General features: G+C 41.2%; 1 protein-coding gene across 2 annotated transcripts in view; it reads left to right on the plus strand.

The window, feature by feature from the left end:
• Positions 1-17,964, plus strand: part of LOC130199480 (probable phospholipid-transporting ATPase IIA) — a 29,565-nt gene that overhangs the window by 565 nt on the left and 11,036 nt on the right. For both annotated transcript variants that reach the window (XM_056423007.1, XM_056423008.1), the window contains exons 2-19: positions 1,124-1,268; positions 3,108-3,221; positions 3,365-3,473; positions 5,171-5,229; positions 6,199-6,250; positions 7,338-7,432; positions 8,533-8,613; positions 8,929-9,004; positions 9,432-9,508; positions 9,724-9,884; positions 9,981-10,123; positions 10,915-11,027; positions 11,709-11,918; positions 14,250-14,411; positions 14,916-15,008; positions 15,133-15,216; positions 16,084-16,254; positions 17,316-17,414. In XM_056423007.1, coding sequence (XP_056278982.1) covers positions 1,124-1,268; positions 3,108-3,221; positions 3,365-3,473; positions 5,171-5,229; positions 6,199-6,250; positions 7,338-7,432; positions 8,533-8,613; positions 8,929-9,004; positions 9,432-9,508; positions 9,724-9,884; positions 9,981-10,123; positions 10,915-11,027; positions 11,709-11,918; positions 14,250-14,411; positions 14,916-15,008; positions 15,133-15,216; positions 16,084-16,254; positions 17,316-17,414 — 2,044 coding nt within the window. The remainder of the gene's footprint in view (positions 1-1,123; positions 1,269-3,107; positions 3,222-3,364; positions 3,474-5,170; positions 5,230-6,198; positions 6,251-7,337; positions 7,433-8,532; positions 8,614-8,928; positions 9,005-9,431; positions 9,509-9,723; positions 9,885-9,980; positions 10,124-10,914; positions 11,028-11,708; positions 11,919-14,249; positions 14,412-14,915; positions 15,009-15,132; positions 15,217-16,083; positions 16,255-17,315; positions 17,415-17,964) is intronic.

A 17,964-nucleotide genomic window follows, 5' to 3' on the forward strand; every position in this document is an offset into this window, starting at 1 on the left:
ATTTTGACCCAGAACATGAAGGGGCAGGCCTCGGCGATGATGATGGAGACAGACGTACAGGGCACAGTTAATGAGTGATTGAAGTGCAGCCAATAGTCTGGTTAGGCTGCCACGATGACGTCACATCCTGTAAAGACAAAAACAATAATGCCGAAATATTGACCTGCGGCTAGCAGCTCGGTGTACAGTATTTTCTGCATTTTGCAGGATAATTTATAGGCGAGCCCAATGCATCAAATTCACCTGTTCATTTTGACAAGGCAGCGCACTCCATTGCCAGTCTAGGTACAACTAATGCTGTCTATTACATACACCCTACCCTCATGAGGTTATTATAGACTACACAAGAAGGAGGATATGCTAAATACAATAAATCCATCTCTTTGTCATGCCCCAAAAAGTGCATCCTCAAAATGTAACCTAAAGCTGAATCAACACCTTTTTCAAACAAACAAAACATTATAACCTTCATGAAAGTAGGATGTATTGCTGTTGTATTAAATGCATTAGTTTTTGCCTTATCTAGGTATCTAATAAACTGGCATTTCAGTGTATATAAGACTCATAAGAGTGTTCGATATAGGACATCGCAGTAGGCCATATTGTAATTATGCTAAATGTTTGATAATTGTGCAGCCCTGCGTCAGATGCACTTTAGCATCACTGCCTCTTTATTATTGTCAGCTGTATTCTCCAACATATACAAGAGGTATATCTTTTGAATGCAGCTACAAGAATATGTCTTTATCTTTAGGCCTGATATAATATGTTGGTGTCTCCCTGGATATGAGCCATACAGGAGCCCCAGCTCTAGCGTATTAAGGGGGTCCCATCCATCACAGGGTTATCACATAGTAGGTTGGCAAAAAATTAACTGCAGTGTTGTCAGACCTGGCCCACAACTTTTGAAATGTTTTTATTCTTCAAAAGAAAAAGGTATCTGTCATAAAACTTTGTTTCCCCCTAAAACCCCTACTCTGAAAGTAACCATTTTATGTGCATCAAATATATGCTCGATATTTGTAACTCCTATATTTTTTTCATCGCATTTTTTAAAAACTATTTAACCATATGGTGAGATTGACTGTGCGATATCTTAACCGGCGCCGCCTCTTCCTCTCAGGTGCTGCCCGTGGTCGAGATGCTGTGGCATGGGTGACTTCCGACCCCGCACCGTGTGGCTCGGCCACCCAGAAAAGAGGGAGCAGAGATACCCAAGGAATGTCATTAACAACCAGAAGTACAACTTTTTCACCTTCCTGCCTATGGTGAGTGTCAGTCAAAGGTCACCCCTCCACATACCCCCCTCCCGTAAACCCCAGAACCACCACCCACCTCTCTCAGCCTGGCTCTGATTCACTGTCACTTGTCAGACACATTTTCCCATTCAGACGATCATAATCTGAGGAATGTCTTCATCTTGTATCACCCACTGTATTTGCAACAGTTGGTGGTCATTGTTGTGTTTGACTCATTTGAAATGGCCTTGGATCAGAGGATCACCATCGAGCTGAGCTGACGCTTATTTTCCAGATTAACTGATTACTAATGTTGTCTATAAATTGTCAGGAAAATAAAGAAACATGCCATGACAAACTCTCGGAGCCCAAGGTAGTGTTGATAGATCACTTGTGTTGTCTGCCCAAAGATAATCAGTTTGCGGCTACATTTAAGATTATATGACATATGCCAGAGGACGTAGTTTTTGATAGGAATCTACCACCAGTCCGATTTGTTGGTGAGGCTTCACTTCACATGCTGACAGTATAAGGAGGTCATTAGTAAAGCATTTTTTAATGACTCGTGTTAAAATGAAGATCCCTTGGAGAAGAGAAGCATGACTTGTCACATTTGGACAACAACATGGTCTCATAGCATCAAACCACATTCATATTCTTACAAGACCATGGAAGGGCCAGATGTGATACTGGTTGGCGATTCCTTACATTGGCAGCAGTTGCTAAGCTTCGTGATCTCCAGCCTGATTTACATATGCATTTGGTTTTTAGACATTAGTTGTCTTACGATCTTCTGACTTTTTTTTTCAGACATTAAAAGTAGCTCAAATTTGTTTGGAGAGCCAAAGACAAGAGCAGAGCCTTTTTGCATTGCAAATTGTGATGCTTTTTATTTACTTTGGTTCGTGTCAAGAAGTTCTTCTCACTAGAACATATGTTTGTCTGTATGTTTTTATTCGTACATTGTTTCATGTTCACTACTTTCCACCTGGCATCAGTTTGGGAAGTGATGTACAGTCGCAAGATACGTTTTTCGCACTTACACACTGGTTGTAATGAAAGAGAGCAAAGTTGAAGCATTATTTATTTTAAGAATGACGCAAGAGGAGGAAAGCTGCTAAATGGCTTTGGATATTGTTTCATATCTTTTAGGTTGTTTATAAGGCCAATGAGGACAATGATTGTGGGAAATATTGGAATTCTATATTAGATTTGTGTGTTTATATAAAGAAAGTTGTTTGATTAGAACTAAAGATCATTTTCATTTTTGGTTGATTTGCATAATTCGTTCCTTATAAATCAATGAATATTTTGGTCCATAAAAGTTGAATCTTTCAATTTCCCAAAGCCATTTGGTTGTGAGGACAATGAAGCTGTAATTTTAATTTTTTTCTCATTGACGACTTAAAACCTGAAAATATTTACATTTGAGAAGCAACGACATGTGAATGTGGGGGTGCTTTTGCTTTCAAATAAATTAAATGAATGGTTTTACACAAACACACACACACACACACACACTATCTGTGTGTTTGGATACTTATGTCATGTCAATCCCTAAGAGGGCAGTTTAAAAAATGTTGTGAAAATTGTCCCTGAAAAAACATAAACATTGTATTGCAAGTCATTTCTTTAATTATTTATTATTTTGTATTTTTTTCTTTTCTTTACCATTTTCTGTTTACTACCACTTTTCTTCTCCAGGACACTAAAACACTATAATGAGGGAAATGGACACCAATGGTGTCCAATACATTTTCTATCAAAATCCATCATGGCCTCTCAGTACATGTCAGATACACTTGCATGCACAATAACTTTACACATGGAAAATATTTCACTCTGTACTCTTTTGCTCTATGTTCACAGGTGCTGTTCAATCAGTTCAAGTACTTCTTCAACTTGTACTTTTTGCTTTTGGCCTGCTCTCAATTTATCAATGAGCTACGCTTGGGTGCACTCTACACCTACTGGGTGCCTCTGGTATGTGGCATCTCACTAACTCTTAATTGTTTTGGTCAATCATCTCCTTTTTGGAGACTTTATTAGTGCTCAGTGCATCTTTGTCATGTCTTTGTGGTTCTCTACTGTAAAGAATGTTTTGATGTTGACATTTCACTCTGCAGGGTCTCGTTTTGGCTATTACCATCATGAGAGAGGCAGTTGAAGAAATAAGATGCTACATTCGAGACAAAGAGATAAACTCCCAGATTTACAGCAAGCTTTCAACAAGAGGTAAATGGTGGCTTTGAGAAACAACATTGGTTATGTGTTGGTTGTGTTGATATCTGAACCACGGTGCTTATTTCTTTGCATCAGCGTCTATTAACTGTAAGAGCTTAGGTCCTATTAAAACTTATTGAGGCTAGGGGAACTGGTGGGTAATTCAAAGCAGAGATGTAAAAGTGTACATAAGAGGCCTTGGTATAAAGTGCTACCAGCAATAAAAAGCAGGAGACCTCTTGTGGTTTCCATCACTTTTCCCCTTTGATGTGGCAGCTTGTTTTACCCATAAACACAATGACTGGTTGCCTCCATGATAGCGGCCCCCGTGCATATTTTGCGGTTTATAGAAGCTTCATGGTGTCAGAACTGGATGTGTTGTTTTCTAACAAAAGAAGAACTGGATTAAAGTTATTTTGTTTATTCATCTACTAATCATTTTATCCATAGCAAGTAGAACTTGCCTGTTTTATTTTCCTACTGATCAAGGAGATGTAAGCAATATTCAGTTTACTTTGAAACGAGGGTTATATGATTACGGGCAAACTCATATAATCCTACTTTTTTCTCCTTTCAATATTGAGATTATGATTAATCATCACAAGTTTTTGCAGTTTCACATATAAAATAAACAGAGTAGTGCTTTAACTTCCTTGTTAGACTGGTCCTTATTCACAGTGTATCTGTCCCAAAACCTTTTATCCAAAATTAAATCAACAGAGCACTGCTTTCCTGTTTATGAAAGCTGCTAACGAACAAATAGTTTTATCTAAATAAGACTTAAAATAAGGTTGTTCTTCAATTGAATTGAGTGCATTTCAGTTTTGCCCATAAGGATCCAGTATATATTAGTGCCTTACTCTTCTGATCTGGTTTCATCATTGAGGGAAGTTTTCACAGGCTGTTGCTGCAGCGTCATGACAGCTCCCCAAAAGTCAAGCCAAACATCGTGTGGCTGGCTGTAAGTTTTTATTAATACACAATTAAAAGTGATGAATCAATTTATAAAAATAGTTGCAGGCTAGTCTTCTATTAATCAACTCATCAGTTAAACACATGAACTGTTGCAGCTCTGGTCACATACAACACACATACATGAGATCTTCACGGAGAAGCACTTTCTTCTATTCATGAAAGCTTCCTCTTTTATTTGAGATAAAGTATGTGTTGCCACATTTTGTTTGCTAATGGTGTTTCATGTTACATGCCGCTGTGTAATCTGTAAAATGTTAAGAGCACTAATCTAAAGTTCCTTGAAGCCTACTGCATAGCAATATTAATGTGCTTTAATGTCTTACATATGCAAAGCCCAGAGGTCACGGCAGAGGTCAAGGTTCAGTGATCTCTTCCAAACAATTTTGCCCGTTGGTTCCAAATGGAATGAGAGAAAAGGCTCAACTCCCCCAGCATTCTTTCAAACCTGTGAGGAAAATGACTTTCCCAAATTCACTAAGGTGACCGGTGAGGCGCACAGAGCAACAGTTCATTCAAAGAAGACATGAGTGTGTTTAGGTCACTCAATGTTGTTAAATAAATCACAGGTGAGCTTAATGTGTTTTTAGACAAGATCTAGATGGTATTGGAATGGTCAGCCAACATGTATTTAATATTTCAACTACATGGTGTTTAGCATAATATGGAACCCATCAAATAATGTTCAAAGTTACTGAACTCTAAATTAACTTGAGACTTTATTCTGTGTATTTCAGGTACAGCGAAAGTGAAAAGCAGCGGTATTCAAGTCGGGGATCTTATAATCGTGGAGAAGGTTTGTTAAAGATTGTTTCATCCACATCTGTGAATAGTTTTGCTTTTCAGGACTGTCAAGTTCCCATTTATATGACAGAGAATAATGAGGGGGTTGTTAATCTTCTCTGCTCCACTGGTGACTGAGGTGAAAGGAGTTAGTAAAGATTTTGTAATCTTGTGATCAATGCTGAGCCTCAGCCTGTCAAGCTCAATGCATGCACAGCACACGTGAACCTAATATGCCTTTCATTAGGGCGCACACACAAATTCAATTAACTACTATTTATTGATAAAATCGACTTCATCTTGAAATCCCAATTCTTTCTCGTTTTTTTTGGTTTAAAATATCTCAGTCAGTTTAGGTTTTCAGGCAAATCTGTCGCTCTTCTCGTGGACACAGTGGATTCTCTGAGGTCTTCGTCCATGAAACATGAGAAGTGGCTCCTGTCTTCAGTTTCCAACTAAGGGCTTCCTTCTGAATCACTCATTTCAAAGCAGCTGAAGGAAAGGTCACACGTGTTGTCCTACTAGTTTCACTAATATGACTGAGTGATTCAGAGTTATGTGATTTACAACTGAGAAGCTCTTCAGCAGTGGTGAAACCAGTAGCTTTAGAATTATTTTAATTGAAATGCATTTGAAAACTCATATAACACATCTTTGTTAGACTGTTGACTACTTGGCTATATCCCATGCACAGTACATTTCTTCGGAAGCGGTCCAGATGAATTGAATGGAGAGTTTGTCTAGTGTCGTGCAGGGACCAGGTCAGGCAGAGTGTACAACCTGGTCAGGGTCCTGTTCAGGCCACGACTGAATGATTTGCTGGAGGGCTTATTATTTTGACTGACTGGCTGTTGGTAATGTGGCACATGAAAAGCCAAAAGTCTTACTTTTCTACAGTTAAAGAGCAGAGGAGGGAGGAGGAAAAGTGCAGGCTCAGGAAGTGATGTTGAAGTGATGTTTTTCTTTCTGCCTTTCTTTGTAGAACCAGCGTGTTCCTGCTGACATGATCTTTTTAAGGACCTCTGAAAGAAATGGTAAACATCTGCTGGTCATTCATCCAGATCGCCACAACAGGCTGGCGGCCCGGCTGGCTGGCTGGGGAAATGACTTGTTTAAAAAGGCGCTGAGGTGCAGGGATTAGCCCTGAGCCGGGACAGGAAGTCCTACAACGTCTAAATTGTAATTAGGTCCAGTACTAAACTATCACTCAAAGCGCGGTGCGGTGGAGGGTCACTCCTCCACCTAATGGTGAGATGGGCATTGTAGACGAGACCTTGTTCTCTCTTCACCTTTTGATGACTCATTTTGTCTTTCAAATGAGAAGATAAGGAAAGGAAAAACAAGGACACAAAAAATCTAATGCAAAGAGAAAACCGGAGACATGCCTCATCTGAATAATCAAATATGGATTAAGACCAGATTTGTCAGTGATAACACAAACTTGGCAAAATGCGTTTCACTGTTTATTTGCACATATACAAAATCCAAGCAAGTCCATTCAAAATCAAAAAGCACATCACAAGGACACGCTATCCTTTTCCTTTTTTTTCTGCTTCCAGAAACCCAAATGTGACTCTGTCAGTGAAGCTCGTTGCAGCTCGTTCTTCTTGTTGCGTCTTCCTGTTGAAGGAAGAAAAACAACAGCTTTGTTTTACTGGAAATAGTTATTGGTTATCTCGCTTCCATGTGGAGGCCATTAGGTCAATTATGAAGTGCCCATAGGCTAGGATTTTCTAGTTGAGGCAGGATGGGGGGGGATTAAATGGTGGATGCCATCACTCCTATCTCAACAGTGATATGAAGCTTAGGGCCATTCACAGATGTTGCTACAATCCATTCGTGACTCCACGCTAAATAGTTTGATTGCTCTTTTTAATGTGTTTATTCAACCCAGCAACTTGGAAACATAAAGTAAAACGTGTATTAGAGCAAATAAATTCAGAAAGCAGCAACCGGGAGAGTAGCTTTCAGTATTTATTGAAATATAAATGTTTTGATTTGTTCAAGCAGTTGGAGATTGTGACATACCCCCTTTAACTAAAAGCCAATCTATGGTTGCCCCCTAGGGGTGAATGTGTTTCTATCTGGCATCATTGGCAGCTCTTGTCCTCCCCTTCCCAGGCTCCTGCTTCCTGCGCACTGACCAGCTGGATGGAGAGACGGACTGGAAACTACGCCTCCCAGTGGCCTGCACTCAGAGACTGCCAACTGCCGCCGTGAGTCATACAATAAAGACGTAGATGCAGGAGAACATTGTATGTTGTAACATTGTTTATGTCGTTGCTGTGCCCTGTAATAACTGATGTATACTGATGAATAACTGACTGGTCTCAGAGAAGCAAGTCATGAGGACAGAGTGGTCATTTGACGAGAGTGCAGGGTGGCCAGACATCAGAGAATGACTAAAAAGTCAAAGGTTCCCCTCAGGCTCATATCGTTTGCTATTGTAGTTCTTCAGTGTCGGACCAGTTTGGGTTCTTTAAAGGCAATTACTCAAGCAGATTCAAACATTTAAAATGGAAAATTGTCACTAAGTCAATATGTTTAAGATTGTTCAGTATGATACAGTTAAATTAATAAATTAAATACCTGAAAAAAGTATTTATTTAGTGATTTATTATTTCAATCAAAATTTTAGGGCAAGCGGATGTGTTGGTCCGAAGCCAAAACAAGTCCATTGACAGAAAATGAATTAACAACTAGTTTGTAAATGTATTATTTGGTTTGATTCCGACTTGATTCTATTGATTCAAATGTGAACGTTTTCTGTTTAGTCTTCATCCGGAGCGTCTGAGTTCAGACGAAACGGGACGATGGGAACTTTTGCCCTGGGAAATTGTGATAGGCATCTTTAACTCTTTTCTAACATTGTATAGACCAATTTTTAGTGACAAATCAAGATAATAATCATAACATTAATCAATAATACTGCCCAAGGTCCAACTCAACCCTAAAGTGCTACTCCACCCGCCTGTTTCTGTCATCTCCTGCTCTCTGAGCTTCTGGTGACAGTATCTCTTTTGAGAGTAAACAACATGTGCATCCGGAGAAACTTGTAAAAATCATATAACCGTCATATTTGTCAAGAAAATATTAACAAATGTAATATGCAAACACATAGAGCAAACACTGCATAAACTGTAAAGGACTGTAGGATTAAATAGATCTGGTCTCCATGTGAGGGACATATTATCGGAGGTAGTTGCATAATGTTTCATCAGCATGTAAGGCAGCGCTTTGCTTGTTCAAACAGCTTTCAATAGCCAATCACTTTTTCCCGTCAGTGATCCTAAACCGTGTTTTCGATGTCCCACAGGACCTTCTACAAATAAGATCATATGTGTACGCAGAAGAACCAAACATTGACATCCATAACTTTACTGGAACTTTCACCAGGGTGAGTGATTACGTGATTACCATTCTGTTGAACCCAAAGCCCCTTTATGTTCATCCGATGGCAAAGTAACATGTCGGTCTTACGTCTGAATAATAATGCTTGGGTCACGGCGCAAATCTCGTCTTAAGTGGCAAGATGTGTTTTTAAAAGCCATCAATTATGCATCTTGTGTGAGAACAAACCAAACATTGGTTTAGCTAACAGATGGATGGAGCCAGTAATGTTTACAAAACGTCTTTAACAAACATAGCAATAATTTGACCCGTTTCGGTCTCCCGTCATCATTGTGAATATGTGTTGTCTTAATTGCTACAGGAGGACGGAGACCCTCCAGTCAACGAAAGTCTGAGCATTGAGAACACCCTGTGGGCCAGCACCGTTGTCGCCTCTGGTAAATAAATACCCGACGAGTCGCGCAGCTCTGTCGATAACGCAGCCAAAACCCAGGAAGTATCCCAGACCGTCTTCTGCCTCCAGCACAAAAAGCTGCACTGAAGCATTGTTTAATTCACAGCTGTTGATCTGTAGACTGTAGACGGTTATATCTAAATGGCTCTGGGTCAGCGACCCATAATGGTAAGGAAAGTGTGCTTCTTCCGTAGGAGACACAAACACACGCTGACATGTGTTATCCATTAAGCAATGTGAAATCTGCATCCTTTATTCCAAATGTCATTGATCATTTGAAAAAGTCTATTCTTGTCAAGATTATGTTTCTGGGAAACATCTCCTTGACATACTGTGTGTTTTATGTCGTTATTTTTATTATATTGACCCAAGGCAGGTTTTTTCAGGTCTTTTCCTCTCTCTCACTCCAGGGACTGTGGTGGGGGTTGTGATTTACACCGGCAAGGAGCTGCGCAGTGTCATGAACACCTCCAACCCAAGACACAAGGTACAGTAGTGTGAGCCAGAGCCACAAGACCAACATCTGATCATCTAGTTTGCATGAAGATACAGGTTTCTTATGAATTCATCCTTAATTGACTAATTGTGCAATTTCTTAAACTTTTTTATTATTTACTTGGACCAAGATATTACACACACACACACACCATTTGTTTTCACATTTATTTGACTCCTAATCTTTGCCTCTGTTGCTCATGATAGGTGGGTTTGTTTGACTTGGAAGTGAACTGTTTGACTAAGATCCTGTTTGGGGCTCTTATGATGGTGTCACTGGTCATGGTGGCCCTTCAGCACTTTACTGGCCGCTGGTACCTCCAGATCGTGCGCTTCCTGCTGCTCCTCTCCAACATCGTGCCGATTAGGTGCGACTTTACCTTCTCTACTTCAAAGTAATCTGCAGTGTTGCTTTGTGTTCACATGCGAGGAGTTAAATCATGTACTGTTTTTACTTGATGCAGTTTGCGAGTCAATCTGGATATGGGAAAGATGGTTTTCAGTTGGATGATTAAGAATGACTCCAAGATCCCCGGGACGATGGTGAGGTCAAGCACCATACCTGAACAGCTTGGACGCATCTCCTACCTGCTGACTGACAAAACAGGTTAGACTGCAGGGAAAAGCAACATCATTTATATAAAAATAGCCTTGTTTGTGGCCAAAATAATCATAGAGGCCAGCATGTGGAGTACTAATATCAGGAGTTATAGTGCTGTGGATTTGCCAAGGAAGTATCCAGTGGGACAGGGTTAAGTCGTTTCCTTCCCTTGGGGGTTGTGCTCTGTGGTGGGGTTTCTGCTCCCGGAGACCTGATACTTATTGGACCATTAAATCATAAAAAAAGCCCCAAAGTCTCTAATCCATACACACCTTATGAGCATAACACCTCCACTAGTGCACTTCCTCAGAGCGAGGTGTTACACGTCAGATTTATAGCCCTCATGCCCAATAAACTGATCAGCCTTTTACCCCATCCAGAGCTTGATAAGGCCGGTGGGGTCTGCAGTTCAGGCCGATGTACGTGCAAAGACCCCTGAGGTCTTTTTGATATACTAGCGGAAAATGCTTTTAAAGTGAGTGTGAGGACACAGAGGTTGTGTGTAGTGTTGAAGGGAGCGCTGCTGGCTTCCTTACAATCACCATCTGTGACACGCAAACTCTTTTAAGTAACCGATTACTGTTTGGAAATCCATACGCAGAAACAACGTGGAAACACTTTACGGATATTGATGCTTGAGATTTTTTCAAAATGACGTTCATTTAGAAACTAAAATCTGAAATGTTAAATTTTTTGGTCCCGTCAACCATCATGCAGTAATGGTGGCATGTTGCACAAGATGCTAAAACTCTTTCAATCGTAATTATTTTGTATGTCTGTAATTTAACTTTTACCAGGAACTCTTACTCAAAATGAAATGGTGTTCAGGCGCCTCCATCTTGGAACCGTGGCATATGGGATGGACTCGATGGATGAAGTCCAGAGCCTTGTGTTCAACGCCTACACGCAGGTACAAAGAACGAAAAAGAACACGCACAAGTCCCCGCAGTGCTCCGGGTCTTTCAAAGAGAAGCAGTGCCATTTAGATAACAAAAGATTAAAATTCCTGAATCATGGGAAAGGGTAACACAAACAGACATGAGCATTGTTTTAAGAAACATATCAGTTTGTGATTATTGTTTGGTTGAATGCTTCCTGACCTCAGATGACACTCTTTGTCTCCCTTGACACCAGAGGTTAGTGAAGCAGGAAACAGGATTAGCCCACAAGCAAAGCAATGACCGGACTTCTTAAATGACGCTACCATTAACCCCTGGTACGCACAGGCTTCTAAAAATAGAAAGGCCACAACGCAAAAGCAAATTGTTCATATTTACTTAAGACATCTGGTTATATTTACAGGCCACTATCGCGGCAATCATTGAAACGGCCATTAGTGAAGCAGCTTGTTTCCAGGGTCAAAACATTCTCCAGTTAGTTATCATTACTTTAGAATGAGCTTTTTGAATGTGTGTTTCCTTTATTGTTGTAAACAGGATTTGACATGTTCATAGTTCATACCGATTATTAGTTCTACTGGCTACAACAGCTGCCCACTTGACCTTGATCACAATGAAAGAAAGGTTATACCTCTTTTCAGATTCCTGTATGCCATTATTTTCATCACAGTACCTTCTGTAATTGTCTCCAGCCCGCCCATGACCTTTCAGCCTCCAGGGCTCCAGCAGCCACGAAGGTCCGCAAGACCATCATCAGTAGAGTTCACGAGGCAGTGAAGGCCATCGCCCTGGTGCACAACGTGACGCCCGTATACGAGGCCAACGGCGTGACCGACCAGGCCGAGGCTGAACAGCATTATGAAGACACGTGCCGAGTCTACCAGGCTTCCAGCCCGGATGAGGTACGACGGCCGCCCGCCCAGAACCCGATACACACTCCTCCAGTGTTCGTGACACGCGTGTTATTTCTAGTTTTTGTAAAACCCTCAGGGCTGATAGGAAAAACATGTAGTAGCATTTTTTGTACTTTATTCATACACTGGTAAAACTTTTCCGACAAATGTGCAATTCAAAATATAACAATACATGTAGAAAGAGGAGTGAAGTATATTACAAATCAGTTGCACAAAGAGGAAAATCAAAAAGAAGCAGGGAATTATTGATAAGAAACACTTTGAACTAACAATGTGTTAGTTTTTTTATACATCGGTGTGGACGTTTACCACATTTGTTATACAAACAGTTGCAGTACATCCATCCCATGATATACGTAATTACACAACCTACATGTTGATATACGTCAACTTGACCTGTTGGACAATGTACACTTAATCTACTGAAACGTTATGTTCTCAAGGACAAACACGGAAGGCCCGACAGGACAACAGACTTCCTATCTCAAGATATCAGTAGAGGCCATTTTCTCAAGTGTCTTCCCTGTTTTCTGACATGAAGGGGAACATTCACCAGCCAAAAGGCATTCTACATTTATGTCCTTGACGTGTATGAATTCTTTGAACATCAGGAAGAGGGTTGCGGAATTTGACTTCGATCCATTTCCTGCGGCGTAAATACGGATTTCCTTAATGTGCTCCCCAGCTCATTGCACTTATACCCTTTTGAATTTCCTCTTTGATAGCATATTTTAATAGAGCCACGTACATCTGTTGTGATTAGAGACCCGAGGTTTATGTCGTGGGAAGGAAATTGAGCCGTTTTAATGTTTTGAGGTCAAACAGAATAAAAGAAGTCGTAACTGTTTTCTTTTTCTTTTCTTTTTTCTTCTTCTTCTTTTCTCTTTGTCCTGGAAGGTGCATTTTATCAGTTTGATCAAATCTAGCAGGCTTCAGTTTGCTTTCAGGAAGTCTTAATATAGATCTGGTTCTATCTGTGAGCACCAGGACACAATAACAGTGACTGTTGAATTTTTGTTTTTTACCAATGCAGTCAAAACAGACATGTTACTACGCACTACTCACACTTAAAACATGACTAGAGATGCCTCAATTGCAATGTTCTTGCCAGATTCAGATCTTTCAAAAGTCTCATCTGGCGATTCAGATTTATAAAAAATTATATTTATCTTAACTGAATCCAGTTGTCTTCCTTTCCTTCATTCTGAGAACTATAATTGACAACATAGTCATGTTTGTAACTTGAAATGTAATTGTTCATAACAAAGCACTGAAGACTGATCTCATGTATCAGCAATTTTGGCAGATTAATGATAATCAAAAGGATGACTCGCAGTATATTATGAGTAATTTACCACAGGGAGTTGATATCTGAATAACTTTCCTTTTTAGCTTATAAAAAAAACTTGTTCGCCATGTGTGGGTTCTGACTCAAGCAAACTGGTTACATTCTGGTTACAACTGGTTCATTCAGCCCAGTTCTAAATCTGCAGCCAAACCAGAAGCTGCTATGACAAGGTGGTGCTGCCGTGGCAGACACCGGATCCAAGAATACCCCCACGATGAATATTTCTAGACTGTGACTAAACACAATCTTCATAGTTCCCAAAACGGGATACGGAAGATTACAGTAATCTGAGTTTTTCTGACGTCAAAGTGCTCCTGGCCAGGCGTTGTCATGCATTTCCAAAATAAGTAATTTCCCCACTACAAAACTTGTGGTTTCACAATTTGATCGTGGAAATCGTTTTTTTGTTTGTTTGTTTTCTCTCCTCTGTGTCCATTTGGCCACTCTGCCATTAGAAATGTCAGCAGATGAATGATGAATGTGATCTGACTTCTGGTCTGGAGGTTATTGGGAAAAGTCGTCTCCCCACACAGACTCGCACACGTTAACGTTGTAATAATCAATGTCGCCTCTGTCGTGTCCTTCAGAGAGGGGAGAGCAAAAAGTATATCTTGTTTTTGTTCAGAAACGGACAATTCCCGAATGTATTAATCAATATTCTTGAGTGCAGAAAATGTTTGCGCTATTGATTAAGACTAATTGGTCACTGTGCTCTTTGGCATCCTACTCGGTCCAAAGTGCCCGTCACTGTGTGTTTTGTAACTCAAGTAATGGAACATCATATTGACATAAGGGCTCCATCGTGAGAACAATAGAAACCCTAAGCAGTTGTCCCTTTGCTCCCTTGCTGTACTTGCATGATGATTATGTTTTATGATTTTGTAAAACATATAAAGTATTGGCAGTTCGAGAAATATTGCAGCCTGACCATTTTTGCTCTGATTAAAGCCTTTACAATGTGACGTTGATAGGTGTCGCTTGTGCAGTGGACTGAGAGTGTTGGTCTGACACTGGTGGGAAGAGACCATTCCTCCATGCAGCTGCGGACCCCTACTGGCCAAATACTGAACTTCACCATCCTGCAGATATTTCCCTTCACCTATGAGAGCAAGAGGATGGGCGTCATAGTGCGAGTGAGTGCCAAGATAACTTTGTTGCTCTTCTGTCCGTTACATTTCAGACGCCGATGTGTATATTTGAAATTGGTTTGATTTCCTTATTTGACCAATTACTGAAATAGTTCTTTGAATAACAATGTAGGTCAGCATGTTGCTAGGAGGGTGATTTGGACGTCACTCTAGCCAAACAAAACACTGATTAATATTAAAACATATTATCTGTGAAAACCCTCACCTTATAACCTCTGACTATGTCTGATGACTAACATTATTTTTGTTGGCCAAACTAGAACTCAGGAAGCCTGGGATTATCAAACTTCCTCATGATAATATTTTAAAACACTTTTTGGAACCCATGTGAATACCAAAATATGTTTCACATTTCTAGGCCACACAAAGTCATAAAATAGTGCATTTGCTATGGACTGGGAATCCTGCGTGAAACCCACTGCGGGTAACATCTAACGGCTTTTCTTTCACGTTTTAAATCTGAATAAACTGTGGATTATTGTTTCCAAGGATGAGTCGACAGGAGAGATCACGTTCTACATGAAGGGTGCTGATGTGGTGATGGCAGGCATCGTCCAGTATAACGACTGGCTGGAAGAGGAGGTAGACCTCCTTCTTTTTTTTACAAGACATGATGAGGCCGTAACGACAGCGATTTTACCCCTGTTATAAATAACTCGCAGACTAACGTGCTAAAACCAGATGTTGCTGACTCTTTTTTTTCTAGTGCGGGAACATGGCGAGGGAAGGCCTGAGGGTCCTTGTGGTCTCAAAGAAGTCTCTCACGGAGGAGCAGTATCAAGATTTCGAGGCAAGTCGGCGTCCCGTGAGATTAACACACAGCGATCTGAGGCTTAGATCCCAGATTCATCTGAGAACGGGACAATGCTTATGTTTAATGAAGCCATCCGGGCTGGTAAACCGCAGCAGTATCAACAATTTGTTGGCTATCTCCTTTGTGCAGATTACCCTCAAATTACACACAGATGCAGAATGATATTTATGCAGACATTGTTCAGTATTTCTAAATGTCAAAGTGTGTTGCTGAGTAATTAGAGTGACCTCTGACCCCTCGTCCCTCCAGTCCACACACCCCACCCTCTCACACACACACCCCACTCATTGTTTGAGCAGGGCAGGGCTGTCTCCCCTGCAGTCCTCAGCCCCAGGCCCATTACTGAAGTGTATAATTGTGTAAGCAGAGCTGGTGGGCAGCAGTGAGTCATCAACTGAGTCACACACACACACACACACACACACACACACACACACACAGAGTTTGTGTTCCTGTATGAGTCACTCTCAGATTGTTTTTGCTTTATCTCACTGGCTAATTGCCCTGGAGCTGAAAAGCTGGAGATGGGCGTTGACCAATAGATCATGACTGCTCTGTATTTCAAGTTTTCTAAAACATTGTAGCTTTTATGGCTGCTTGCAGGCAAATACCTGAAAGTGTATATGTCAACTGAAACTTTGATATCAGATATGGATCTTTCTGTTTGATGATGATAATTAATGCTGGAGGGGGAACACAAATCTTGACTGGTGGCCACATATTGATGTTTTCTCCTTACATCCCTGGCTGGTTTCCTTCAATGGACTCACAGTGATTCTACTTTATTGAAACTGTTTTCATCTCCTCCCACTCAAAACATTCTTGTCCTCTTTTGCTCCCCAGGCCCGGTACGTCCAGGCCAAGCTCAGCGTCCATGACCGCTCGCTGAAGGTGGCCACAGTAATTGAGAGTCTGGAGATGGAGATGGAGCTGCTGTGTCTGACTGGGGTGGAGGACCAGCTCCAGACTGATGTCAGGCCTACCCTGGAGATCCTCCGCAACGCAGGCATCAAGGTCTGGGGGCCAGGCGGACTCATAGCTCACAGTAGTAACATACTAAGAAAACAAAAACATAGAGACGAGACAAGTACATGTGTTTTTCATATCTACTGACGAGAACAAGCTTTCTCCCAGTGCCTTTTTTTCTTTGTAGAAAAAAGTAGTTATATTGAATTTGAAGGATAGTTTTAAGTGGTTTTGGTTGGCACACTTTAGATGGCTTCTGTGAAATATTATACCATGAGAAATGAGAAGTTTCTTATGTGCAAGGAAAAAGAAGTGAAGTAAGAGTTTTAATTTAAAGACTCCCCTAAAACATGTAAAAAGTAAAAACACGTTTACTCACTTGAGTCCAGTGGGAACGGTGCACATCGGTTAAGTGCGGAGGTTGAATTCTATTTTAGTTGCTCACATCATTTAAGAAATTACATTTTAAATGATCAATAGCTGTTTCTTCTGCTTTTGAGTTAATTTCTTCAGATTTAACAGAAATATCCACTCGAGAATGAAGTGATTAGAATTTGGTGGTCAAAAGTCGGAGATTCCTCACTTCTTTGGGAATGAAGACTTCATATGTTTACTATGAACATTTCACACACATATCTAATGGGATGTAATTATGTCGTGAGGCGATGAACTTTCATAGTTAGCAGAAACGTACAACCGCGAGACGGTAATTGTTTTTCTACCGTAACCATTTAAACTCTGCTATAACCGCCTCCAAGCAACCTCCATTAAAAATCAACCCGAGACATCATTTGGATACTGTGATGCCAATCTATACCATCACTGGTTTTCGGTTTTCGTCTTCTGTTTGAAGCACAAGTGCTACGATGAAGTAAACCGTGTTCGATCGTAAGATAAGTTGACACACCTTCGCTCCCAGACAGCAGATACAGGTGGCTTGAAGTCGGTGATTAGAGTCTTCGATCCCTGGAATGGAGCTTTAGTGAACTGATTTAACAGACCGATGATGGAAACATATTGTGTCACGCAGTAACACGTTTGAGTGGAATTTCTCTCTGAATTACAAAAACTGCTCTTTTGCTGCATGTGACTTCCTGGTTTGTGTGCAGGTTTGGATGCTCACGGGAGATAAGCTTGAGACGGCGACGTGCACCGCTAAGAACGCCCATCTGATCACACGCAACCAGGACATCCATATCTTCAGACCTGTAAGTGCTGGACATTGACCTCTCTTCCTCTGATATGGATAGAAAGTGGTAATAGTTGATTTTAGTACCAAAGGGTTCTTCCCAGTTCAATGCAGCACTGACAGTCTCCTGACCCGCGGGCATCCATCCTCTGTGCGACCGGGCCCCATTAGCTCGTGGTCATACCGCCGCACACAACTACGCATGCAGCCCAAGTCCGCATCCACACGGCTGAATAAATCACCTCCCACCAGCGAAAGCATCCAAGCCGCTGTCAATGAGAACAAACAGGCCTTCGCTCCAACGGAGAGGAGAACCCATCTGAACCACTCCCAGAGGGAACGCTCAGAGGGCTCACTTCCTAATTTGTTCTGCAGGTTTCGGGCTCTTTTGCCGCTTTGATAGTCCCCTTCTGCCTTCCCCTCTGGAACCGTGCCAGAGCAGAAGGAGCGCCTGCCATATGGGAAGGTTACAACTTGCGTACAACTGCGGTTACTGGAAGGGAATAACAATGGTTGGCACGGCTTGAAAACCTCTATCCCAGTGGACAGGAGGAGGGGGGGGGGAGTGC

This window comes from Pseudoliparis swirei, chromosome 9 (assembly GCF_029220125.1).
Source record: "Pseudoliparis swirei isolate HS2019 ecotype Mariana Trench chromosome 9, NWPU_hadal_v1, whole genome shotgun sequence".
Taxonomy (NCBI): domain Eukaryota; kingdom Metazoa; phylum Chordata; class Actinopteri; order Perciformes; family Liparidae; genus Pseudoliparis; species Pseudoliparis swirei.